General features: G+C 41.6%; 1 protein-coding gene across 3 annotated transcripts; it reads left to right on the top strand.

Annotated features, from left to right (window-relative positions):
* The first annotated feature begins 1,755 nt into the window (after positions 1-1,755).
* reps1 (RALBP1 associated Eps domain containing 1) lies at positions 1,756-22,434 on the top strand. Of its 3 annotated transcripts, none has more exons than XM_037750646.1 (20): positions 1,756-2,160; positions 2,326-2,504; positions 6,071-6,194; positions 8,251-8,480; positions 9,666-9,828; positions 10,417-10,547; positions 11,513-11,675; positions 11,760-11,823; positions 12,856-13,010; positions 13,329-13,450; positions 13,896-13,976; positions 16,264-16,351; positions 16,857-16,958; positions 17,888-17,948; positions 18,169-18,367; positions 18,487-18,684; positions 18,874-18,963; positions 19,599-19,756; positions 19,858-19,963; positions 20,048-22,434. In XM_037750646.1, exons 2-20 carry the CDS (start codon positions 2,352-2,354, stop codon positions 20,114-20,116), a joined length of 2,457 nt encoding a protein of 818 aa, XP_037606574.1. In that variant the 5' UTR covers positions 1,756-2,160; positions 2,326-2,351; the 3' UTR covers positions 20,117-22,434. The 3 variants fall into 3 exon arrangements, with proteins under 3 accessions (XP_037606574.1, XP_037606575.1, XP_037606573.1); XM_037750645.1 differs by having other exon boundaries at positions 1,757-1,937; XM_037750647.1 differs by lacking the exon at positions 13,896-13,976 and having other exon boundaries at positions 1,756-1,937.
* Positions 22,435-23,096: the final 662 nt, after the last annotated feature.

Below are 23,096 nucleotides of genomic sequence, written 5' to 3'. Positions count from 1 at the left end.
CTGCTGTGATGCAAAACAAATTTCAGACCTGTCTGACGATAAAGTATTATCGTATGTATCGTATGAGTCAAAATCCCTGTATATATATATATATATATAAATATATATATATATATATTCTTGGCGAAATAAACCTGATTCTGATTTACCTTCCTCACCCTTCTTTTGCATCCTTTCTTCTCTAATTATAACCTATATAATAGTTATATTTTTAGTTAGCTATTTCTATCTCTATATCTACTAGAACTGTGTGTAGTAAATAATAATAATAATAATTTTATTTTTAGAGCACTTTTCAAGCACAAAGCATAAAGTGCTTTCCAAGGAAATTCACATCATATACAACAGAATACACTGAAACATAAATAATTAAATAAAAAAACAATAGAATGGGAAAATAAAGCATAACAAGCATATACATATTCATACAGTTACATATGCACATATATACACATCAGCACACAAGCATACAAAAGACTATAATTCAGCTGATTGGAAAAGCCATTCTATAAAGGTTGAGAGTTTTAAGACTGGATTTAAAAGTTGTGACAGAGTCTGCTGATCTAATGCTCAGTGGAAGACTGTTCCAGGGTCGGGAGTGTAATGGCAATTTTCATATCTGCAGTTTAACACTGTACCTTTAGACAATCTCAGGGCCTCACATATTCAACTTTGTCACCATCGGACAGTGACCTGACATTTTAGTTCTCTGTAACTGCAAACAACAGATTGCTGAAATACTTGTTATGTCTTGTGATGCTCTGTTGTCTGCTGTGTGCTGACGCATTGATACACTTTCTATCCTTCTCTTCTTTTCTTTTTTGCACTTATCTTCATGTTATGCTATAAATGTATAAATACTGACTACTCTTTGTATTCGGGGCTCACTTGCCACAGTCCACAACAGGTGGCTGTGCTCGTGAGTCCATCTGCAGATGCTTTATATACATTTTATACTTTTATACTTTACTTTATTGTCAGACAGGTCTGAAATTTGTTTTGCATAACAGCAGCTCCGTTTGCAACATCACAGAAAGGACAAAGACAATAAACAAGGATACAAACATTTAAACATTACAATCACAGAAGACAATATTCAGGGCCCTTTAACGCACATTTGATCTGGGATTAGGCTCCATATTTAGTTTAAGGATTGACTGATGCAAAAAAGAGTGCTTCAGTCTAACCTTATTAAATCGTGGAACCCTGTATCTCCGATTCGATGGTAACAGTTGATATTCACTGTTCAAAACATGATTGGAGAGCCCCACTGCCATGGGGAAAAAACTGTTTTTGTGGCGTGAGGTTTTGGTCCTGATGGACCTTAACCTCCTGCCAGATGGTAAAGTCTGAAATAGATGGTGTCCAGGATGGGAGGGGTCGGCCACAATCTTCCCTGCCCTCCTTAAGGTCCTGGAGGTGTACAGCTCCTGGAGGGAGGGAAGGTTGCAGCCGATCGCCCTCTCTGCAGCACGGATGACCCGTGCAGCCTGGCCTTGTCCTTGGCGGTGGCTGCGGCGAACCAGACGGTGATGGAGGAGGTGAGGATGGAGGAGGAGGTGAGGATGGACAAGTTGTTACGTTGGTTTGTGTCTTGTTTTAACAGAAACTGCCACCACAGGAGCCAGTACTGCAAAAGCACGATCACCTTTTGTTTTCAACTTAGTCTTTGGAACTGTTAAAAGACCCAGACTTGCAGACCTAAGTAGTACTATTGCCATGTCAACTGGTGCTGCTTTTAATTTGAAAAACCCCTTACCGGAAGTGTCACACTACCTCCTCGTAGCTTGACACTGGCGGCAGCAATGGCGGCTAAAGATCACTAGAGGAAGGAACCAGAGAGACCATGAAACTTTACTTCTAACGGCCGCGCTGAGGAATCTGTTTCCACTACTACCATCCCATAACGGAGTTAAAGGGAGAAGAAGTGCCGTAACGTGAGATATTAAGCCGTATAAACGTCCAAACTGAAGGAAAGTGGACGCACTAGTTAGCTTAGTACCAACTGACTGTTAGCTTAGCCGTTAGCTTAGCCGTTAGCTTAGCTGTTAGCTTAGCCGTTAGCTTAGCTGTTAGCATAGCCAGCTGTTGGCTACTTGGCTTCTCCAACAACAAGTTAACTAACTAATTAACTGTATAAAAACATTCCTTATTTAAACAGTTGAGTGGTGATTAACTTGTCATTATAGATAAATAGTATTTGTTTGTTTTTACAGACACATGTGAACATTATTCATGTTAATGCTAAGCTAGTGCTAAGCTCCTGAAGTCTCCTGCTCTCCAGCCTATTGGCTATAAGGAGGCTAATCAATACTGGGTTTTCAGGGGTCGATTGGGTCTACTGTACTACGATGGAGAGTCTAACGCTGACTGAGGTGGAGCAGAAATACTACTCTGATTTGTTCATCTACTGCGACACGGACAACACCAAGAAAGTGGCTCACAACGGGAGAGTTCTTGACCTTTTCCGGGCGGCCCAGCTCCCCAGCGAAGTTATCCTGCAGGTAAGCTAGTGGTAGCGTTGTTGTGCATAGTTTATGAAGTCATCAGACGTCAGTGAGGCTGGTACCAAAGAAACAAAAGCATGCATATTGTGCAAACTTGTCAGAGCTGACCTGTCATCCAGTAAAGCTAGGGTGGTTAGCAATGCTGCGCAGCAACAGAGACACACCTTCTTCTGACTAATGTCAAGCTTATAGCCAAAAGAGAGACTGGGCCAGCAAGTCACATAGTTATTAACCTTAGCTGAACATTTGCCCTCAAATTGACATGTTATTCATGTAACAGACGCTTGTATGTCTGCTCTCCAAGTGTCTTTGTTGAACAGCACCCCAATGTACACAATATAGCAAATTGTGTCCTCATCATCATCAGCAGCCCTTTGGGGCAAGTTTGCCCTTTGTGCAAACTTGTCAGAGCTGACCTGTCATCCAGTAAAGCTAGGGTGGTTAGCAATGCTGCGCAGCAACAGAGACACACCTTCTTCTGGCTAGTGTTAGCTTATAGTCCAAAGAGAGTGGGCAGCCAAGTCAACATGAACATTTGCCCCTCAAATTGACATGTTATTCATGTAACAAATGCTTGTATGACTGCTCTCCAAGTGTCTTTTTTGTGGGCATGTGTTGCACCCAATGTACACAACGTTATAGCAAATAATGTCCTCATCATCAGCCCAGATTACTGCCCACTCCTTCCTGTCCTCTCACTCCATTAACATCTGTTTTATGCATCCTGCATATAACAGATGCTTGTGTGTCTGCAAGTGTCTTTTTGAGGGCATGTGTTGGAACAGCACCCCAATGTACACAACGTTATAGCGAATGATGTCCTCATCATCATCAGCCCTTTGGGGCAAGTTTGCCCTTTGTGCAAACTTGTCAGAGCTGACCTGTCATCCAGTAAAGCTAGGAGGCTAATTAATAGTTATCACCTAAAATACATGATTTAGGAATGGTGTATCATTCAACCAGTCTTTACACAGACCTTGTACATATGTTTTAATACACAAATATATGTGCTACTTGTCAGATTATATTCATGTTATGGTCACAACAACCATCGTGCCATCCACACATTAGCCTCTGGTGGTTAGCAATGCTGTGCAGCAACAGAGACACACCTTCTTCTGGCTAATGTTAGTTTATAGCCCAAAGAGAGTCAAGAGCAGCCAAGTCACATAGTTATTAACCTTAGCTGCACATTTGCCCCCTCAAATTGATATGTTATTCATATAACAGACGCTTGGATGTCTGCTCTCTCCAAGTGTCTTTTTGTGGGTGAACAGCACCCAATGTACACAATGTATAGCAAATGATGTCCTCATCATCAGCCCTTTGCTTCAGATTACTGCCCACTCCTTCCTGTCCTCTCACTCCATTAACATCTGTTATTTTTGCATCACCACTGGCTTGAGCTGACATGATGGAAATGCAGCCCCAATGTCACAGTGTAATTTATAATAGTTGTCACCTAAAATACGATACGATACAACTTTATTGTCAGTTTGCACTGAAATTCATTTTGCGTCCATAGGCAGCTCAGTTTGAGGAAAAAGTACACATACAACAGACATACTGTTACCATAGACAGACAGACAAGTAAGACCCATCAGACAAAAAACAAAACACATCACAATTATTCATACATAACCCATTACAAAATTACCATCTGTCCTCTGGATTTACATGTCTTTAGCAGCACATTAATTATTATTTAGCAACAAGATGGACTGATGGACAAAAGCGTTCTTTAGCCTGATGCGGTTAAATGTAGGGACTCTGAATCGCCATTTGGAGGGCAGAAGTTGATATTCCCCATTTAAAACATATTGATAAATGGTGTATCACTCAACCAGTCTTTACACAGACCATGTACATATGTTTTAACACACAAATACATCTGCTACTTGTCAGATTATATTCATGTTATGGTCAGAAAACAACCATGATGCCATCCACACTCTGTTAACAGATTTTATGAGCAGCCAGTACACCTCCATATATTTTCGTGTGACTCCAGGTCTCTCTCTCAGCAGGCCAATATTTGCAGTTTGTGAGTCAGAATCCTTTTCAAGGTCAACAAGGGGAGCTAGCTGTGTGGTGGAAGAATTAGGCAGTGTTGTAATCCTCTACTTCCAAAATGTACACTGTGGTGGCCAATCATACGCACACAGCCACAGTGTCATGTTGTAACAGGCGGAGAAAAGTGACTGGTGCTTTGTATCCGGACATACTCAGAATAAGTCCTTTGTCAGCAAGAAGGGGATCAGTCAGCTGTGGTGGCTCTCAGCGCCGAAGGACTCATCTTAATGTTGTGAAGTTTAACTCCCTGGGTGTTTATCGTCCACAGGTTCCTGCTGTCCACATATTTATCATGTGACCACACTATGAAATGCATCCTCCCCTATGTGTTTCTGTGCACATTTAAAACATTTTTGTTGCATCTGTCGTGCCGCCCTGTCTACCGTTCTGGACAAAGCCTGCTCAGCATGACGTCAAGCACAACAAAATATGTGATAATCAGGCTTATTAGTGGCGAGACCCACTGAACATCTGCCAATAAGCTGAGCAAGTTAGACTGTTACTGGTGCCCTTTCTTGTGACTTAAAGCAGGTAAACAACATCACATTAAAGGTGCTCTATACATATCCAGAGCATTAATTAATATAGCAGCAAACAACTATTTGCTATGTAAAGATATAGAGGAGTAATGTCTACCTCAGTAGAGAATTAAGTCTCTCTCCCTCTGTGTGTGTTGTAATCCGAGCTTCTCTTTGCTTTGTTGACATTGCCGTGCATGCTTTTAATGCATGTTTGTGCATGTGAGCGTGCCCCACTGGCTAGCTCATGGCCGCCGCTCTGCACTGCTCTCATACGGTGGTTACAGCTGATAACGGACTGTAGTGGAAGCGGTAGCACCCTCCCTCTGGTTCCCCCCCAGGTTAACAGTGTTGGCTCTGTCCGCAGTGTAGCCTTTGTTTTCACTGTTAGCGCTGTTAGCACCGTTAGCAAAGAGTAAAGAAGCAAATAGACAAAACTCTGGTGCTTTCTTGACAACAGTGAAACAATGAAATATTATAAATATAATAAGCGTTTTCAGTCCAAAATGGCGGATGCGTAGTTTTGCTGCTGGGCACTGATCATGCAATGGAACGAACAATTGACTTTCACTTCTTGGCAATATACGTTCTTTGCCGTTAGCTGCGAGCCGCCCGGCTCAGCTGTTGCCATGTTGAGAGCTGTGCGGAGGCAATAGAAATGCTCCAAATCTCGCATTTAGCACCTTTAAGTCAGTAGGTCTTTGGAGAGCTTCGGTACAATATATCAAGTGTTTACGGTGTTGCTTGTTGTGACCACTGATAAGAAAACAGTCTCTTGTTAAAGCACAAAAAATGAATGTTAATTATTGTTTATTTTCTTGTTTAACTGTTGCATGTAACATTCTGTAAGTTATGAATTGTCAGAGGGAAGTCTGGGCTTCTCTCCTCTTGGTATTAATGGTTGATATCAGAGTTTCAGATGAATACAATGTTGTTGACTGTTCCTCATTGTCCTTGTGTGTGTGGGTTTAGATCACAGAGCTATGTGGAGCCACTCGGCTGGGTCACTTCGGTCGGAGCCAGTTCTACATCGCTCTGAAGCTCATTGCCATTGCCCAGTCCGGTCTGCCCCTGAGGGTGGAAAGCCTCAACTCGGGTGAGTCCACCTTTGAATTTAACCATTGATCCTTCTTCAGAACCTCCTCCCACAAGAAAGAACAGATTCCCCATTCAGTAGCATTGTGTAAAACATACCAGGTTCTCGGACAAGTGCCAATGGACTCAAAGCTTTTTAATAAAAAATCTTGTTTAGAAATTATAGCTTAATGAATTTGAGGAGGTCTTGGGACAGGAAGCACCCGTGACCCAGGAGCTGCCTCCTTCTGTCCACATGTCGAAGTGTCCTTGAGCAGGACATTGAACACAAAATGCTCATTGTGTGTGTGTAGGTGGAAAATACCGGTTAGTTTGGACAAAAATGCAAGAAATGATATGATACGTTTTAGATCAGCCACTCTGCACTGTCGGTGGCAGTAGAGCTTAATATTTGTGTTATCAGGTGCTTTGCAATAAGAGCTGTTTCTACTAGCTTTCTATTTATCTTTACTATTATAGAGTCTGTAATGTAAGCCCTCGAGGTTTATCTGTGGTTTGACTTCTCTTAAAAAAAACACACACAAGGGAAGATGTCACAGTCGCCCGCTGCATGAAGTTACTTGTTTGGCCTGAAATATTGCAACATGAAATTGCTGAAATGATTTTATAATGTGATATAAATATAAGGAAGCACGGAGGCCACTTCCTCAAAGCAAAATGGACATGATGTACGACGTGATGTTTATTAGATTTGGGGATGTTTGGACTTGAAAAAACGTTCCCTCTTAATGATAAAGGCTGAATGCAAATCATGGATAGAATTTGATTAAAAATATGAATTTGCTTTGGGCTATTAGAAAGCCGAAAGAAGAAGAAAGTCACCCCGGTCATGCTGAGGTATTGAATAGAAAGTTATTTTTTATCACCAGTACGTAGTTTGTTCAACAGAGAAAACTGACAAGTTAATTTCTCAACTGTAAAATATTCCACTCAGTGTATTACTCTGCAATTCTTTAAAAAAAACACAAATGTAAGGGATGTGCAGCAAGATTGTTGTTTGTTACGTGTTTATGTAAAAAAACAAAACTATCAGCCAATATATTATCAAATTTTTGAAACTCACAAATATCAATATCAGTATCTGCATTCAAAATCCAGTATTGTTCAGGCTACCGTGGGTTCAGTACCTGCTAGGGCTGCCCCCTCTTAGTCGATTATTCAACTAATTGGTTGTTTTGGTCTTAGTCGACCAAGATATCTTTAGTCAATAAGTCGTATTTTATGCTTTTTTCATGCTGAATGATTTATTTCCAAGAAACTTTCGAGCACATCTCTGATAATCACAAGATTTAAAGTGGTGCTTTAAACTCAGTTTCACAGATCTGTCGATTAAATCAACTAATCGATGAGTCGTCTAAATCGTATGAGTGTTACTTGACTAAGAATTTCTTTGGTCAAGGGCAGCCGTAGTATCTGGCAACTATACTCCTACTTATTATAGCTAATTATGACAATCCAATACAGCACACACCTCATTTGTTTTCCTCCCTGTGTCAGGAATTTAAAAGCAGAAAAAAACAACACTTGTCTGAAACATTAGAAATGTCAAGTTTTGTTGTCATTTTTCTACCATCATCACTATTTTGTTCTGACATTCAGCGTTGTACAAATCCACTGTAGAGGAGACAAACACACTGTTTGCTGCAGCAACAGCAGCTTCAATAGATCAGCATTCAGTCCATGTGTTATTTTGAGGAAGCAGTCGGACCTTTTCTGCTTTCATACGGTTGTTCTCGTTATTATACAGCTGTCATTCTCTTCACAAACACCTATAAACCACAGCTGATTGCAAGAAGTTTGTGCTCCTTCTCTAGGCATTCTGGGAAATGTAGGGAGTCAGTAACTGAAGTAGAAACCGATGAGGCAGGATGAATGAAAGTAGCACTAAAAAAGTAAACTCATCAGTAACTGATGAAATCCGCTAAACATCACAGACTGATGAGTTTAGTGCAGTAGAGAGTGATTTCCGTCCTCGAGTTTAGTGCATTAAAGAACCTGAAAATCAATTTGAAGCTAATCTTCCTTCTAATCCTGTGAATGGATTCCTGTCTCACCAGTCAAAGACCTGCCGCTGCCCAGGTTCGTGGTGGGGAAGAACGAGGCGGAGGCTAGGCACGCGGCGCTATACCAGGACACCGACAGTCAGGGGTTGTACCCGGCCTCTGCTGCCGCAGTGATGCCCAGACCACCAGGCAGGGGGCTCCCGAACAAGAAAGGTCCCCCATCATCCACTTCACTTCCTGCCCACGAGGTCATCCAGCCACTGGCACCCAGCATAGAACCACAGGTTAGTCATTTTACTCTCCTCATGCAGACATATCGCTTATTTAAATACTGTCTTTTTGTTCCTTTTCCTTATAATTACCTGTTCTTTGGTATAAAAATTAGGGCTGTCAAAGTTAACGTGATAATAACGCGTTAGCGCAAATTCATTTAAATGCCACTAATTTCTTGTCACTCCAAACTTATGCTAAATTTTAGCGAGGAAAAACTATCATGGGCATTTTCAAAGGGTTCTCTTGACCTCTGACCTCAAGATATGTGAATGAAAATGGGTTCTATGGGTACCCACGAGTCTCCCCTTTACAGACATGCCCACTTTATGATAATCACATGCAGTTTGGGGCAAGTCATAGTCAAGTCAGCACACTGACACACTGACAGCTGTTGTTGCCTGTTGGGCTGCAGTTTGCTATGTTATGATTTGAGCATATTTTTTAATTCTAAATGCAGTACCTGTCAGGATTTCAATCATGTGATTAATCGTAATAAAATATTTTCATCGATTGACAGCCCTAATAAAAATGCATTCATATGTGCATAGACCACAGCTGATAATAAATTAAGTTATTGGGTTCATGTTTAAAGCATGCCTTCTTTTCCCACAAGTAGTCCTGCAATGACTGCATTAAAAATGGACGTTACTATTATCTATCTTTTGGGGAACATCACACGCACATTTGATTTCCTCCTACAGCTGCTGAACCCAGCAGTTACTAGAGATATGTTTGTGTTTCCTGTGTTTTTTTCCTGTGCATGTTTGAGTACTTCTAGCTGAAATTACACTCTGAAGTTTTCTGCTGCTGACTTTTTCTGTGCTGAAACCAGCAGTGTGTTGCCTGTCAGTTATGTAGACCTCATATCTATTTGCTATCTATTGTGAAATGTTCATTCGCTGGTTGTTTGAACATCCCATATCTGTGATGAGCAGATAAAAAGCTTTGAAGCAGGCTCGGATGTGGCTTGTTCGAGATGGAAATCTTGTAGTATTTGAGATGGGATCTGCTGAAAGTTAATACCCATAACATGTGCAGCCATTATCAGACTGTAGTGGCGACACAGAACTTCTGTTTCAAATTAAGATTTGATGTCTGAAGATGTTGATTCTCATTAAATCTGCAGTTGTTTACATGTTTACTGAATACTTACATACATATTTCATGTGTTTGCTTGTATTTATATGTGTTACCAGCCTGAACCGACGTCCCCGGTGGTCTCCCCTCACCAGTCTCCCCCCACCTCCCCTCACTCGTGGAGGAAACACAAGCGGCAGCCCAGTGGAGGGAACGCAGACAGACAGCCGGTGGTGGTTCCAGCTGGAGCTGTGTGGACGCATTTCAGAGAACCACAAGCAGGTAACGCCCACTGACCTGTCAGCAGTTGGTGATGATGAATTAGAAATTAATTAATAAAAGAATAATTCTCGAGGTTCAGTCAAAACAAGACATTTCAGGATGTCATCTTGGGCTTTGGGAAACACTGATCGTAATTTTTCACCATTTTTCTGACATTTTATAGACCACAAAACAAATCGATAAATTGAGAAAGTAATCAACAGATTAATCCGCAATGAAAATAATCGTTAGTTGCAGCTCTACTTGACAGAAAGAGTCAGCACGGAGCCTACTGGTTGTGTTTGTGTGACTTCCTGGTGTTTGCAGCTTGTACATAAATGATGTTTGCTGAGAGTGTCAGTTACAGCAGTTAGTCATTAGAGGAACAAAGGGGAGCATCACATGACCTGTGCCGTGCTTTCATCAGCAAAAAAAGGGGTGGCGATTATTACAAAAAAGGATGGTATGAAAATAATTCTGTCTGGAGCTGCAACGCTTAATCAATCTGTCGATAGTTGCAGCCTTAATCCTTTCCTAATAACACGTGCAGTATGTTTATTTGTGCAGTTTAGGATGTCACTGTATGCGTTCCTCTCCTCCTCCCTCCAGGTCCAGTGCCCGGTGAGGGCATGTGGCCGTCCCACTCGCCCCCGCCTCCGGGTCAGGAGAGTTGGGTCAGTTTCACGGCAGACACGCCGCCATCCAGCGCCATCCCAGGAATGCATCCCTCGTCAGTCCAGGTAGGGCCGCGTTATGCTTCTGTCACCGTCCCAACACCAGGGCTGGTTACATACGGATTCTGCCTGATGAATAATAGTTTGTGCAACTCACTTTTTGGTGCAGCAACTTCGCTTAAAATTCTCCAGTTGGCAAGCAAACCCCCATTCTTTCTTTTTGGCCTTGATGCTAAAAACATGTTTGGGATTTATTTTGGATAAAACACAAAATCAGCACCTCTATTTGCCCTAATACACATACATAAACTTGAACTACTGGTCATACAACAAAAAGTCTTAGTGCTGTCAAACAGCCACACAGCAGAAATGTGGTCCTCGGTGACAAAGAAATCACACACATCTCACATATTGTTGAGGCAGGAGGTACAAGTACAAGTCATCAGTACAGATTATCATGAGAATGACTAAGGAGATATTGTGACAGGCTGCTTTATTCATGATGGCAAACATGATCAACCTCTTTCATCAGATGAAAAGGCGCCATCAGACATTGCAAACATAGAGCGCAAGATATACTAACCACCAGCGGTTAAAACACCACAAACATGAGCCAACATTTTATATCAGTACTTTATCTGCCTGCACTGAGAGACTGAAACTCGGCAAGCAACTTCTCTGTGTGACATTGCTCAGGAAAAGATCAAACTGCAAAGGGATGTTATTAAATTTGTCAAAATGTCATTGATTGGCTTCTGTCTGTGCCACTGGTCATAATTCACAGAATAATGTGAAATGTTTGGTCAAATAACAGTAAAACCTTTTGCCACATTTATGAAAACTATTTGTAACAGTTTTAAGTGTTTACAGACCAAACTGTAAAGATGCATACAGTACATACAGCTACTGAAGGAACTGAATACATACAGGTTTTATTCTAACCTGTTTTACTTAATTATGTACCTTATTATATATATTTTTGAAACTAGTGCTGTTTCCTTAAATGTTTCTGTAAATGTGGTTTCCCGTAGGAAAGCACAACGATACGAACGGTGGCCTCAGCAGCAATGACCAATGAGATCCAGCGACAGTCCAGCGGCTACGATGATCCGTGGAAGATCACGGACGAGCAGAGACAGTATTACATCAACCAGTTCAAAACCATCCAGCCAGACCTCACGGGCTTCATACCTGGTAGGGAAATACAGAAACGCACTAATCAAAACTGTGTGTAAAACGTGGATTGTTTTTAATCATCTGTTTCGTTGTGTTTTTCAGGTTCAGCAGCAAAAGAGTTCTTCACCAAATCAAAACTACCGATTTTAGAGTTATCACATATTTGGTGAGTTGTCACTGTTCGGCCAATCACCGTCTCTGCTGTGTTTGTCTGTCCTGGAGTAGGGATGTCACGAGAACCGAGTACCAAGTCGATGCCAAAATTCTCGAGACTAACGGTGTCTAAAATCCGAAAAGACGCTGTGCATTGAGTATAATTATGATGCCTTCAGGCTCTATTCAGTAAAAATAAATATTGGGTGAAGGCAAATTCTAACGTTATCAGGATTGTGTGTTCAAATGTAATTTTGTAAAATGTAGTTTTTGCCTTTTTTTTGGCGTGTATTCACAGCAATATATAATAGATATTAGAGAGGGAATTATGACCTGTTTAAATTCCTAACACTAGCTGTAAGTTTTTATTGTTTTATTTTGTTTTTTCTATTGTGGTATTGAATTGGGTATTGAGAATCGTGGAATTTCCCTGGTATTAGTATCGACTACTAAATTTCTAGTTTCATGTACCATGTAGATCAGCACTGTCGTTAAGTTATTTTATTTAAATGCTACAGTGGATTAAGCAGGAACCAATCATGACCATTATTTTGTTTACAGTGCATAATGTAGTGTGTTCAATATGTGATAGGAATTGTAGAAAATCAGCCTTTTTTGATAAATGACAATCTGTGGAAAGCTAAATTCTGTCTTTTTATACTTGATAAATTACTTTGCGTCAGCGTCTGAGCCTCAATCTACCATGCTGACATTGTTTTAAAGGGAAACAAAATGTTCCTGGATCATTGCTCAGTCAATTACTGCATATTAAAAAAAACATCTGTCTGCTCTGTTGACGTTCTCATAGGATCATTTGGTGCGAACGTGACTGTGTTTATAACAAAACGTTGTGTCCAGTTCTAGTGGGAACAGGACATCTGAACTAGCAATAACAGACTAAACTTTTTGAATCATGTGGGGAAGATAAAGTCAGATTGAAAGGCAGCTGATCCATGCTGATAAAACTCTGCTGCAGCCACAGTTGCCATTGTGACGCTGTCTGTGAGGACGGCAGACTCACTAACGTCTAATGTGTGTTTTGAAGGGAGCTGTCAGACTTCGATAAAGACGGAGCGCTGACCCTGGACGAGTTCTGCGCCGCCTTCCACCTGGTTGTGGCCAGGAAGAACGGCTACGACCTCCCTGAGAAGCTGCCGGAGAGCCTGATGCCAAAGCTGATTGACCTGGATGACTCAGCAGGTACGCAGCCTCTCTCTCTCTCTCTCTCTCTCTGTTGCTCCCTCCCCTAACTTCCCAACCTCAGGCCTCATAAAACCTGTGAGGTTACAGCACTGCAGTGTGCTGAAATTGAATCGTCTATAAATTAACTTGCTATGATGGAGCTACTGTACGTTTCTGCTGCCCTTTTAACGTCCCATGCACTCATTAGCTGCCCGCAACAATCAGCTTGTTTATTAAATCATTTTGGATAATGTCAGAACAGCAAAGAAAGACTATTTTGTTTGCAAAGTTCATACTAAAACTGCTGCTAACCTGTGTCTATTTTTTGGTATCCAGAGGCCCAGGAGCAGGCTGCTGACGTTGGATACTCGGGCTCCCCTGTGGAGGTCACCCCCAGCAAGTCTCCCTCCTTGCCTTCACTGAACCAGAACTGGCCGGAGATGAACCAGAGCAATGAGGTTCACAACATGCACACACAACACACACGATTACTTCTTGTATCTTCACACATACTGTGAGCTCCATGTTTGTTTTTGCTTTTGCTGTCTTTGCATTTGGTTCATCATAATGAATTGCTCCGGGTTAATTAGGTGCTTTTTTTTCTTCATCCATCCATCATGATTTGACTGCCTCGTCATCCTCTTCATCATCAAACATAATTACTGATAATAATTCAGCACCTCTTCTCTCACTTCCTGGACTGTGGCGGTAGCCTGCTGTTTCTGTATGAAAGTCTGTTTTGTTTCCATACCCACCGCTGATGTCCACATCGCCACGTCGCCTGGCGATGGCTGATGATGTCACATGACGGTAGCGGCTCAAGGCGCTGATGATGTAAATGTGTGATGTCACTGCACTGGCTGACTGACATGTTTTTTCTCACTGTCTGTCTGTCTCCTGCAGCAGTGGGAGACGTTTAGCGAGCGCTCCTCCAGCTCACAAACTCTGACCCAATTTGACTCTAACATTGCACCAGCTGACCCTGTAAGTCAATCACTTAGTATGCATGGTTTCACCATTAATGCACAGACATTAACCCTCTCTGGATCTCCATGAGGTCTCTTTCTCAGTGTCTCTCTCTCAGTGTCTCTCTCTCTCTCTCTCTCTCTCTCTTTCGGTCTCTCTTTCTGTCTTAAGGCCCAGACAAACTAAACCGACATCAAATAACTATGGCTGGGCAATATATCGATATTATATCGATATTGTGATATGAGACTAGATATCGTCTTAGATTTTAGATCGTAAAGTGTTGACATTTCCTGGTTTAAACGGCTGCATTACAGTAAAATTATGTAATTTTCTGAACTTACGAGACTGTTCTAGCTCTTCTATATTTGCCTTTAACCATTTAGACATTATTTCCACATTACTGATGATTACATATACAAAATCTCATTGTGTAAATATTTAGTGAAAGCACTGATAATCAACAGTATAATACCGTCACAATATCGATATCGAGGTATTTGGTAAAAGATATTGTGATATTTGATTTTCTCCATATCACCCAGCCCTACAAAGAACAAGCGGCAATAAAGGCAGACTGTTCTAACGTCTTCTGTCTCTTGGCCAAAAAGTTGCACTTGAACACACCACAGAGACTACAGCCAACGGCCAACCAGCACGTACGTTCGGCGCCTGCGTGACAGGAAATAACTCTCCACACCAGCAGGTGGTGGTAGTCTGTATTCGTCATTCAAAAAGGGAAACCGGAAAACCTATAGGACTGCAGATATGCAAGCTGTTATGATACGACAATCAGATTGATTTCCCTCACTGATGAGCTCCGCCACTGATTCAACGCGCTGAATCGACTAAAAAGCCTAAGACACAAGTCGCACACCGCAAAAACTAGGCCGACAGACGCTCACCAACGGCCTGGTGTCAGGACCTTATCTCTCCATCTCTCTCTCTCTGTCTGTCTCAGTCTCTCTCTCTCTGTGCATGATGTTCTTTCAAAGTTCAGTCTGCTGCGTCAGCAGCGTCCAGTGTGTGTTGTGATTTGGCTGGCTTAGCTTCTATTGGACATCACCTTTTTTTTCTACAGTGACATCCACCAATCAGTAGTGCATTTACAGATTGTGACAGATACATTTTCCATATATGGTCAAATTCCTTAAGTACTTAAAATCGTGTGGTGCTTTGTCATTTACTGTTGAAGTGTTCGAGTCTTTTTTTTTGCCCCTCAGGCAGAATTTATTTTGCTTAATTGGCTAACGAATAGCTCTGCACTATTAATCTGGCGAAAAAGTGCAGTATTGACTGCCACAATTTGCCTTATTGCAGGAGTGTGCATCTTTTTTAGATTGCTTTTGGATGCTCTGAAATTCTGGGCAGAAATCCCAGCAAAAAAGTCCCAGAGCGGAACCTGAACAATGATGTAAAACATCCCCCTTAAATCTCTGGAACGGCAAATAAATGAGCTGCTTTTAATGAAATATCACAGGTAGATGTTTTACTAAGACACAGAGGTTCACTCAGTGGTGGAAGAAGTATTCAGCTCTGTAAAACTTGCTAAACTGCTTCATAAAAAACACTTTAATACAACTTAAATCTGCATTGAAAATGTCTTGAGTAAGAGTAAAAGTAAAAAAAGTACTCAAATAAAAGTTTTCATAATGCAGAAAAATGGCTCATGCAAATGTTATACAGTTATATATTATATCATTGGATAATTATTAGTGAGCAACATTTTACAGTTGTAGTTTGCCGAAGTGGAAATCATTTAAACTATTTTATACACTGTTCGGTAGTTCACTCTATAACACATTTTATAAGATCATAAAATCATAATGTGCAAAGTATATAGTAACTAAAGCTGCCAAATGAAGTGGAGTAAAAGTTTAAAGTAGCACAAAATGGAAATACTCAAGTAAAGGACAAATAGCTCAGATTTGTACTTAAGTACAGTACTTGTACTGAGTAAAACTACTTAATTAGAGAGTTAAAAGACAGTACCTCTTATACCACAATGATATTCCAATTAGAATATTCAGAAAAAGTAAAATACCTTCTCTTCTCTCTCTGAAAATGGGTCAACACCAATGCAAAAACTCCCAACACACGATGTGATTATAAAGCAGTTATAAAGTCGAATATTCACTTTGCTTGCATTTGATACCCAAGCTGTTATGTATCAAACCAAAATGACAGATGGAGGCGAAGCCTGACAAAGTAAACTGATGGTAAAGTGTTGTGGATACGCATCTCCTTCTGTAAAACCTCATAAATCTGCCTGTCTCACCTCCTGTCCCTTTTATCTGTCCTTCAGGACACAGCCATCGTCCATCCGGTCCCCATACGGATGACGCCCAGTAAAATCCACATGCAGGAGATGGAGCTGAAGAGGACTGGCAGCGGTGAGACAACCTCTGACTGTCCACATCTTAATTTACAATTGACCGCCCCCCTTAGTTACTGTTGCTATGTCGGACAAGCTTGACAAGCTTGAGTTGCTATGTCGGAGAAGCTTGACAAAAAAATTGTAACAAGAGCTTTTAATGGATGGCATTGTGAGGGGCTTTAAATTACTTATGAGTGTGCGTTAAAGCTAATATGAAAAAGAAATTAAACTTGCATTAGACGTCATACCAGCTCATTTTGGAGATGTAAAAAACCGCCCCAGAACATTGTGTCCCTGGCTGAGTTTGCAGTGTTGGAGAGGTAATGACACACTAAGAGGCTGCTGTTTGTTATGGGTAAACAGAAACTAACGTCATTAAACAGAATCAGTCTGGATTTTATTCATAAACTCACAGTGGTTTTGTTTGTGAAGCTGCTACTGAAGATCTTTTCTAACTGTTTTCAGTTATTGTCGTCACCCTGTATAAATGACTCAACACTGTTATTTCTCAAACCTTTTAGACCACAACCATCCGACAAGTCCGCTGCTGGCTAAACCTCCCGAACTGTCCGAAGAAGCCAGTTTACCTACATCCCTGAAGTTTGTAGCCGCCAACACTGTAGGTGAGTAAAGGATGGGCTGTTGTGCAGGAGAGTCCATGTTTAAAAGAGTACTCCACTGATTTAGCGTTGCATTCCTAAAACATTGTCAGACTCATGATGGAGAGTTTAAAAAAATGGATCAAACAGATGCAGCAGAACGAGAGATATCATCTTTTTTATTCCACGCATTTGCCATCTTTTTTATGTGATTAAGTCGCATGCCAATATACTTTTTAGAACAGTTTTTTTGTTACGAGTACCTTCACACAGAAAGCAAATATTACACGTCGAAAAAGCGACGTAATTGTTTTTTATGAGCTTTCCCTCCGCGAGAGGTTTGAGTTGCTCATACATTTATGAAACAACAACACGGAGGCTCCGTAGTCCGGTCCAAGACGGCAAACTTTATTATTCCTTTCAACCTTAACGAAGGCAGCGCAGACCAGATCCACTCCTTCCATTCTTACCTTTCACAATAAAAGCCCTAGACATATAATATTCGCAGGCGAGTATTTCACATTTTCATGTTGTTTATTCGTCACACTCCCCAGTGTGTAAAGGTCTTTCCTTGTCAAAATCTGGCGCCTACATTACCCACAATACAACTCAACTGCCAACAACTCAAGTCTGAGGTTCAGGTGTGTTATGCAAGTCGCAGCTAATGTATTCTTGAGCCGCTAGCCTCAAGGAATAAGGAGGAGCAGGCTACAGAGGCCTGATAGTCTCACTTCTTTCTAACTTCATACTCCATATTTATTTTTTTAATTTTCAAACTTGTAGTCTTCCAATTTCTTGAAACTGATGTCTTTGGCTCACTGTGAGGTCAGATCTGACTCTATATAATAAATTTCTGTTTTTATAGTTTGTGTTGGAAACTGCACATGTTTTGGATTATAGGTCAGTAGGTTGACCAAATGTTTATGGGATGTTTTGCTTTGTCTGTCATGAAGGTGATGGTTACAGCAGTTCAGACTCCTTCACCTCAGACCAGGAGCCAATCACAAGACAAAGGTCAGTGGCTATCACGTGATTTAATTTTGTTCACGTTGTTTTCTTACTTTTGTTGGACAAGCACTGTGGACATGTCTTTGCGGTTTGTATCTGTTTATCTGTATCTTTGCCCATCTTTCCTCTTGGATTCACATCCGCTCTGATAAACCATGTTATAAACAGGTTGGGTAAAATGTATATCCTATCCATAATTCCAATAAACATGAATGCTTGTGTTCAGGTCTCAGTCGGGAACGTCTCCAGAGACTCTGAAGGTGGTAGCCCCCCCTCCTCCTCCACCACGCCCCCACCCCTCTCACTCTCGCTCCTCGTCTCTCGACATGAACCGCACCTTCGCTGCCGCAAACGCTGCAGGACAACCACAATCCTCTACGATAGCTTACCCGCCGGCTGTGCCTCCTCGACCGCTACCCACACAGGTAAAAAACGCTGATAATTCACCTTTTACATTACACATCATGAGGTCCAACCGCACATCACATCATCATCATAAATCCTGCATCAATTGCATCTTGACCCGACTCCTCCCTCCCTCCAGTCATCAGCGCCACACACTGGGCATCGTGCGGAGGCTGAGGGTGCACCAGGTGGTGGAGCGGCGCTCACCACCACCACCTCCCCCCAACAGATCCCCCAGCAGCCCAACTTCGCTGACTTCAGTCAGTTTCAGGCCTTCGCTGCATCTGAACAGCCTTCCAGCCTGCCGGAGGCCGATATACACAGTGAGCCTGGACAGGTAGGTTCTTACCTGGAGTGTGTGTGTGTCTATTTCTAGGTTGTAGTGAAGGCACTTTGACACCTGCCATTTTATTGACATGCCAGTCTGTGTTCAATTCTTTCACGATAATGAATCGTGATGCAACAGAACTGACGTTAGAGCAATAATTCTATACTTGAGCTGTCATGTTTGTTTTTGTGTCTACAGGTGGAGAAGTCTTCAGAGGGAGCTGGCCCTTTAAGAACAGTCAAGAGTGACGGCCAAGCGGATGAGAGAGCCTCAGCTACTGTCAACTCCGTAAGTCAGCATGAAAAAAGCCATCAAATATAAACTGAGTAGATGATCAAATACTTCCAACAATCCAGTACACAATTTTTATTAATATGACAAAGGTCAAGATAACTAGAGGCTGCTGCTAACCATTATTATTATCATTATCAATTAAGCTGCCGATCATTTACTTGATTAGTTGATTGATTGTTTTGTCTATAAATGACAGAAAAAGGTGAAAAATGCTGATTAGTTTCCCAAATCCCAATGTGACATCTTCAAACTGCTTGTTTAGTCCCATTAACAAACAAAACAAAACCCGAAACATATTCAATACACTCTCATATAGGACAAAAAAGAGCAGCAAATTCTGACACTTTGAGATGCTAGAACCAGCATTTTAACTTGAAAAGTGACTCAAAATGATTTTCAGAAAAGTTCCTGATCAGTTTTCTGTTGAGAGACTACTCAGTTAATCACCTTATCGTTTCATCTCTAAATACATTTGATAATTATTGACTTTTAATTTGTAGAAACATTACAAAGCTCCTTTCTTGCAAACAGTAAAACTACACAAAGACAGAACTTTTAATAAATTTTTTATGCCACTGATTGAATTCATGTTTTTGTTGATTTATCTCTTGGTTTTGTTTTCCCATCAGGCCAAAGGTTCTGGGTCTGGTCCGCTAGCGCCTCCTCCAAAGCCTGTGCGCCGAAGGTTGAAATCTGAAGACGAGCTACGACCGGAGGACGAGCAGCACGGTCCGCAGAAATCAAACGTCATAGCTGCTGTCCTCGCCACTCAGCCTTCCATCCCCAGGTAGAACACTTGATTAATTGGTTAACAACTGGAAGGTCTTGTTTAATGTCGTTTTTGTATGTATTTTGATTTAAAAAAAGTATGTATCTGTGTGTTTTCAGGTCAATAGGAAAGGACAAAAAGGCAATTCAAGCTTCAATCAGAAGAAACAAGGAGACGAACACAGTGTTGGCACGACTTAACAGTGAACTGCAGCAACAGTTGAAGGTACGTGGGATTAAAGTGTTTTCTTTCTGACTCTTTTCCACTCTGGCAAAAATAATGAATCACTCATAACTTGTCACTTTCCAGGACCTGCTTGAAGAGAGGATATCCCTGGAAGTGCAGCTGGAGCAGCTCAGACCTTTCTCTCATCTTTAACCAACGTGAGGAGGACAACTCGGCTGTGGTGAAGCCGTGGCCCTCGGTGTGACTCCCCCTCCATCCCTCCCTCCTTCCACCATCTCGGCTTTCCCTGGAGGCTCCAACCTGCTGCAGGGTGCTCCGTTAAAAAACGCTCAACAACACACTTATTAATCATAAACCGGAAGGACCTGAGAGCACAGTCTTAACCAAGAGGAGGAGGTGACAGGAGCGTGGGGGGGATTTTACAAACTGGCACTTTTCAATTGTCTCTAAAGAGAAGTGAACGTGAGGACGACAGCGGACTGAGAAACGGTTTCGGAGCGGCGGACAAGACGCTCCACAACTGCGAGTGCCGTCTGAAGACAAACTGCTGGTGTCTCGTTACTCTCTGAATGACTGAAGAAGAAAGGCGGAGTGTGTTTGTCATGTGTGATCGTTTTGTGTATTTGTGTTCCTGTTTCGTGACTTGCTTGAAGCTAGCACCAATGTGTCTCCCCTCGGGGTACGGACTCTGCCACACCAAACTCCTGTTAGAAATCAGGCAAATTTAAAGAAGCAGTTTAGTATTTTTGGGAAATATGCTTCTTTGCTTTCTTTCTTAGCGTTAGATGAGAAGATCTCCATCAAACTCATGTGCGTTAAGTACAGAGATGGAGTCTGTGATTAGCTTAGCTTAGCATAAAGACTGGAAGCAGGGGGAAACAGCTAGCCTGGCTCTGTTCAAAGTTGAAAAACCACACCTACCTGCAACTGTAAAATTCACTTAATAACATGTTGTCTGTCGTTTGCTTAATACGTACAAAAAACAGAACGGTTAAAACAACAATTCCTGAGTTTAGAGGGAGTTAAACGCTGAAACTACTGAAATCTAATTCTAGGAAAGAAAGTATATTTCCCGAAAAAGTTGAACTATTCCTTTAACTGTCTTCTCACTTATTTGTGTACCTACTTTTCTACTGCCTTCAAAACTGGACTACAACTGTGGAAAACAAACAGGGCTCTAAAAGCATTTCTGCTTTAAATATCATCAAAGAACGTCTCTCTACTGAACATTTGCCTCGCCATTTTCACATAACCTGTTAAAAAATAAGTTGCAGAGAGACATGCTACTACACACCTTAGAGGCTTTGAAAACATGAGAAAATCTACACCAGGAATCTACGTGTGCCCGTAAGCAAGGAACGTAAAATTGATTTGTTTTTGACTGGAGTTTGGTGTGGCCGGTCTCTCCATAAAACATACTGTGCTGCTTCTGGACAGGACTTTGTGTGTATGTGTTTGTGAGGTCTTTAATGGCTAAATCATCATGGTGAAGACTTTCTTTGACTCATCCTCTGTGACATGAATTCAGCCCACCTCTCTCTTCTTACTGCCCCTTGAAGTCTTCATATGTGTGTGTGTGTGTGTGTTGAGTGAATGTCTCTTTATGTTACACAGTGTTTGACGTGACTGAATGGTTTAACTTTATGCCAAATGACTGAACTATCACTCTGCTCTCTCACCTCTACCTGGGCTGTGTTGTCTTGATTTATTTTCAAACATAGCTGTGCGTGAACATCTCAGCTTTCTTTTTCTTCTACTCGGTTATTTCCCGTCTTTTACCTTCACCTGGACGGGAAACCATTTCGTTAAAAAAACAAGACATTTCACTTGAAGGCTTCGAAGAGCTGCTCGACTGCAGGAGGCGGCGTTTATGAAGAATTGCGTCGCCGATCGGGGAGAAGTTTTTCCTGTGATTTTCCCGATCGGCAAACGCGCGTGCACGGATCTAAACTGATGGCGCAGATAAGAGTTGATATTGGTTTCAAAAACTCTTTTCCAATCGGGCAGTCGGCACTATGCAAGTACGGGCGATACATCCTCACAGACCAACTATACTTAGCCGTTTGTACTACGATAGTAGCAACTGTGTGAGCAGTATACTCTGGTTTTTGTATCTTAGATCTTCCAGAACATCATCTACTGTATGTTTGTGATTCATTATGCCTTTTTTTTTTGTTTCTCCCCGGCTCCAGAGGGAAGTCCAGATCAGTGTTTTATCAGGTCACTTTCACCCTAAATCTGCAAGATGTGACCCTTGCTGGGTGTAGATGAAGCTTGACTACAGACGGAGATCTGTCAACAGAATGGGAGACCTGAATGACCCAACTGCACTTTGAATCCCCCCCCCCTTTCGTCTGCGTATTTTTTATTTGTTACATCCCTCTTCTTTCTTTTAACGTTTGCATGTCTTGTCTTTCACATGTATTTAAAAAAAAAAAAGATGCTTTAAGAAGAAAAAAAAATAATGAACCACTCATGTTTTATTTCTTCAGTACAACCTTGGAAACTGTGCCAGTACCCCGAAAAGATCCTTGTCTTGGTTGGTTAATTATTTTTTTATAAACGTTTTGTCCCTGGAGCTTCCTGTGTGTTCGCGAAGAATCTGTCTTCTTCTAAAGCCTTACTCCCAGACTGGCGTTCAGGTTTCCACGGTGGCTGACTGACCTCTCTTCCTTGTCGTTGCAAGGCTCGCCTTCTTTTTTCTGCTGTTGAGGACGATGATGTACTTGGTGTGTGTGTGTGTGTGTGTGTGTGTGTGTGTGTGTGTGTGTGTGTGTATGCGTGCGTGTGTGTGTGTGTGTGTGTGTGTGTGTGTTGTTTCCAGACCTGGAACTAATACCATTTAAAACCCTATTAAAAACCTTCATGTGGGATTGATTTATGTTTGCTAGCACAATAGCTCCCCCGTTCATCCTTAATCCCAAAAGGCAATCCAGGCAGGCAGAAGCAATCACCAAGTCTTTGATGGGATTTTGAATGCTATTTGCTCCCAGATCTGTGTTGTATATTGTATATGATACACACTTTTGGACTCATATGTAAATTTGCATTAATTGCTGACTAACAGCGAAAGAATATTCTATTTAATTCCTTCTCTCTTGGCTGTGGGATCCTAGATGTTTAACTGCATGGATGTACTGTATCTCTGCAGAGTCAACTAGCAGCTGTGTGA

The sequence above is a fragment of the Sebastes umbrosus genome, chromosome 18, assembly GCF_015220745.1.
Source record: "Sebastes umbrosus isolate fSebUmb1 chromosome 18, fSebUmb1.pri, whole genome shotgun sequence".
NCBI classification, from domain to species: domain Eukaryota; kingdom Metazoa; phylum Chordata; class Actinopteri; order Perciformes; family Sebastidae; genus Sebastes; species Sebastes umbrosus.
Note: the sequence above shows the minus strand (reverse complement) of the source record. Positions and strands in the feature narration are given on the sequence as shown.

Coding starts and splice junctions, on each gene's coding strand:
- reps1 (XM_037750646.1), top strand. CDS start 2,352: ATGGAGAGTCTAACGCTGACTGAGGTGGAGCAGAAATACTACTCTGAT. Junction 17,949..18,168: donor GAGCCAATCACAAGACAAAG/GTCAGTGGCTAT, acceptor GCTTGTGTTCAG/GTCTCAGTCGGGAACGTCTC. Junction 18,685..18,873: donor TACACAGTGAGCCTGGACAG/GTAGGTTCTTAC, acceptor TTGTGTCTACAG/GTGGAGAAGTCTTCAGAGGG.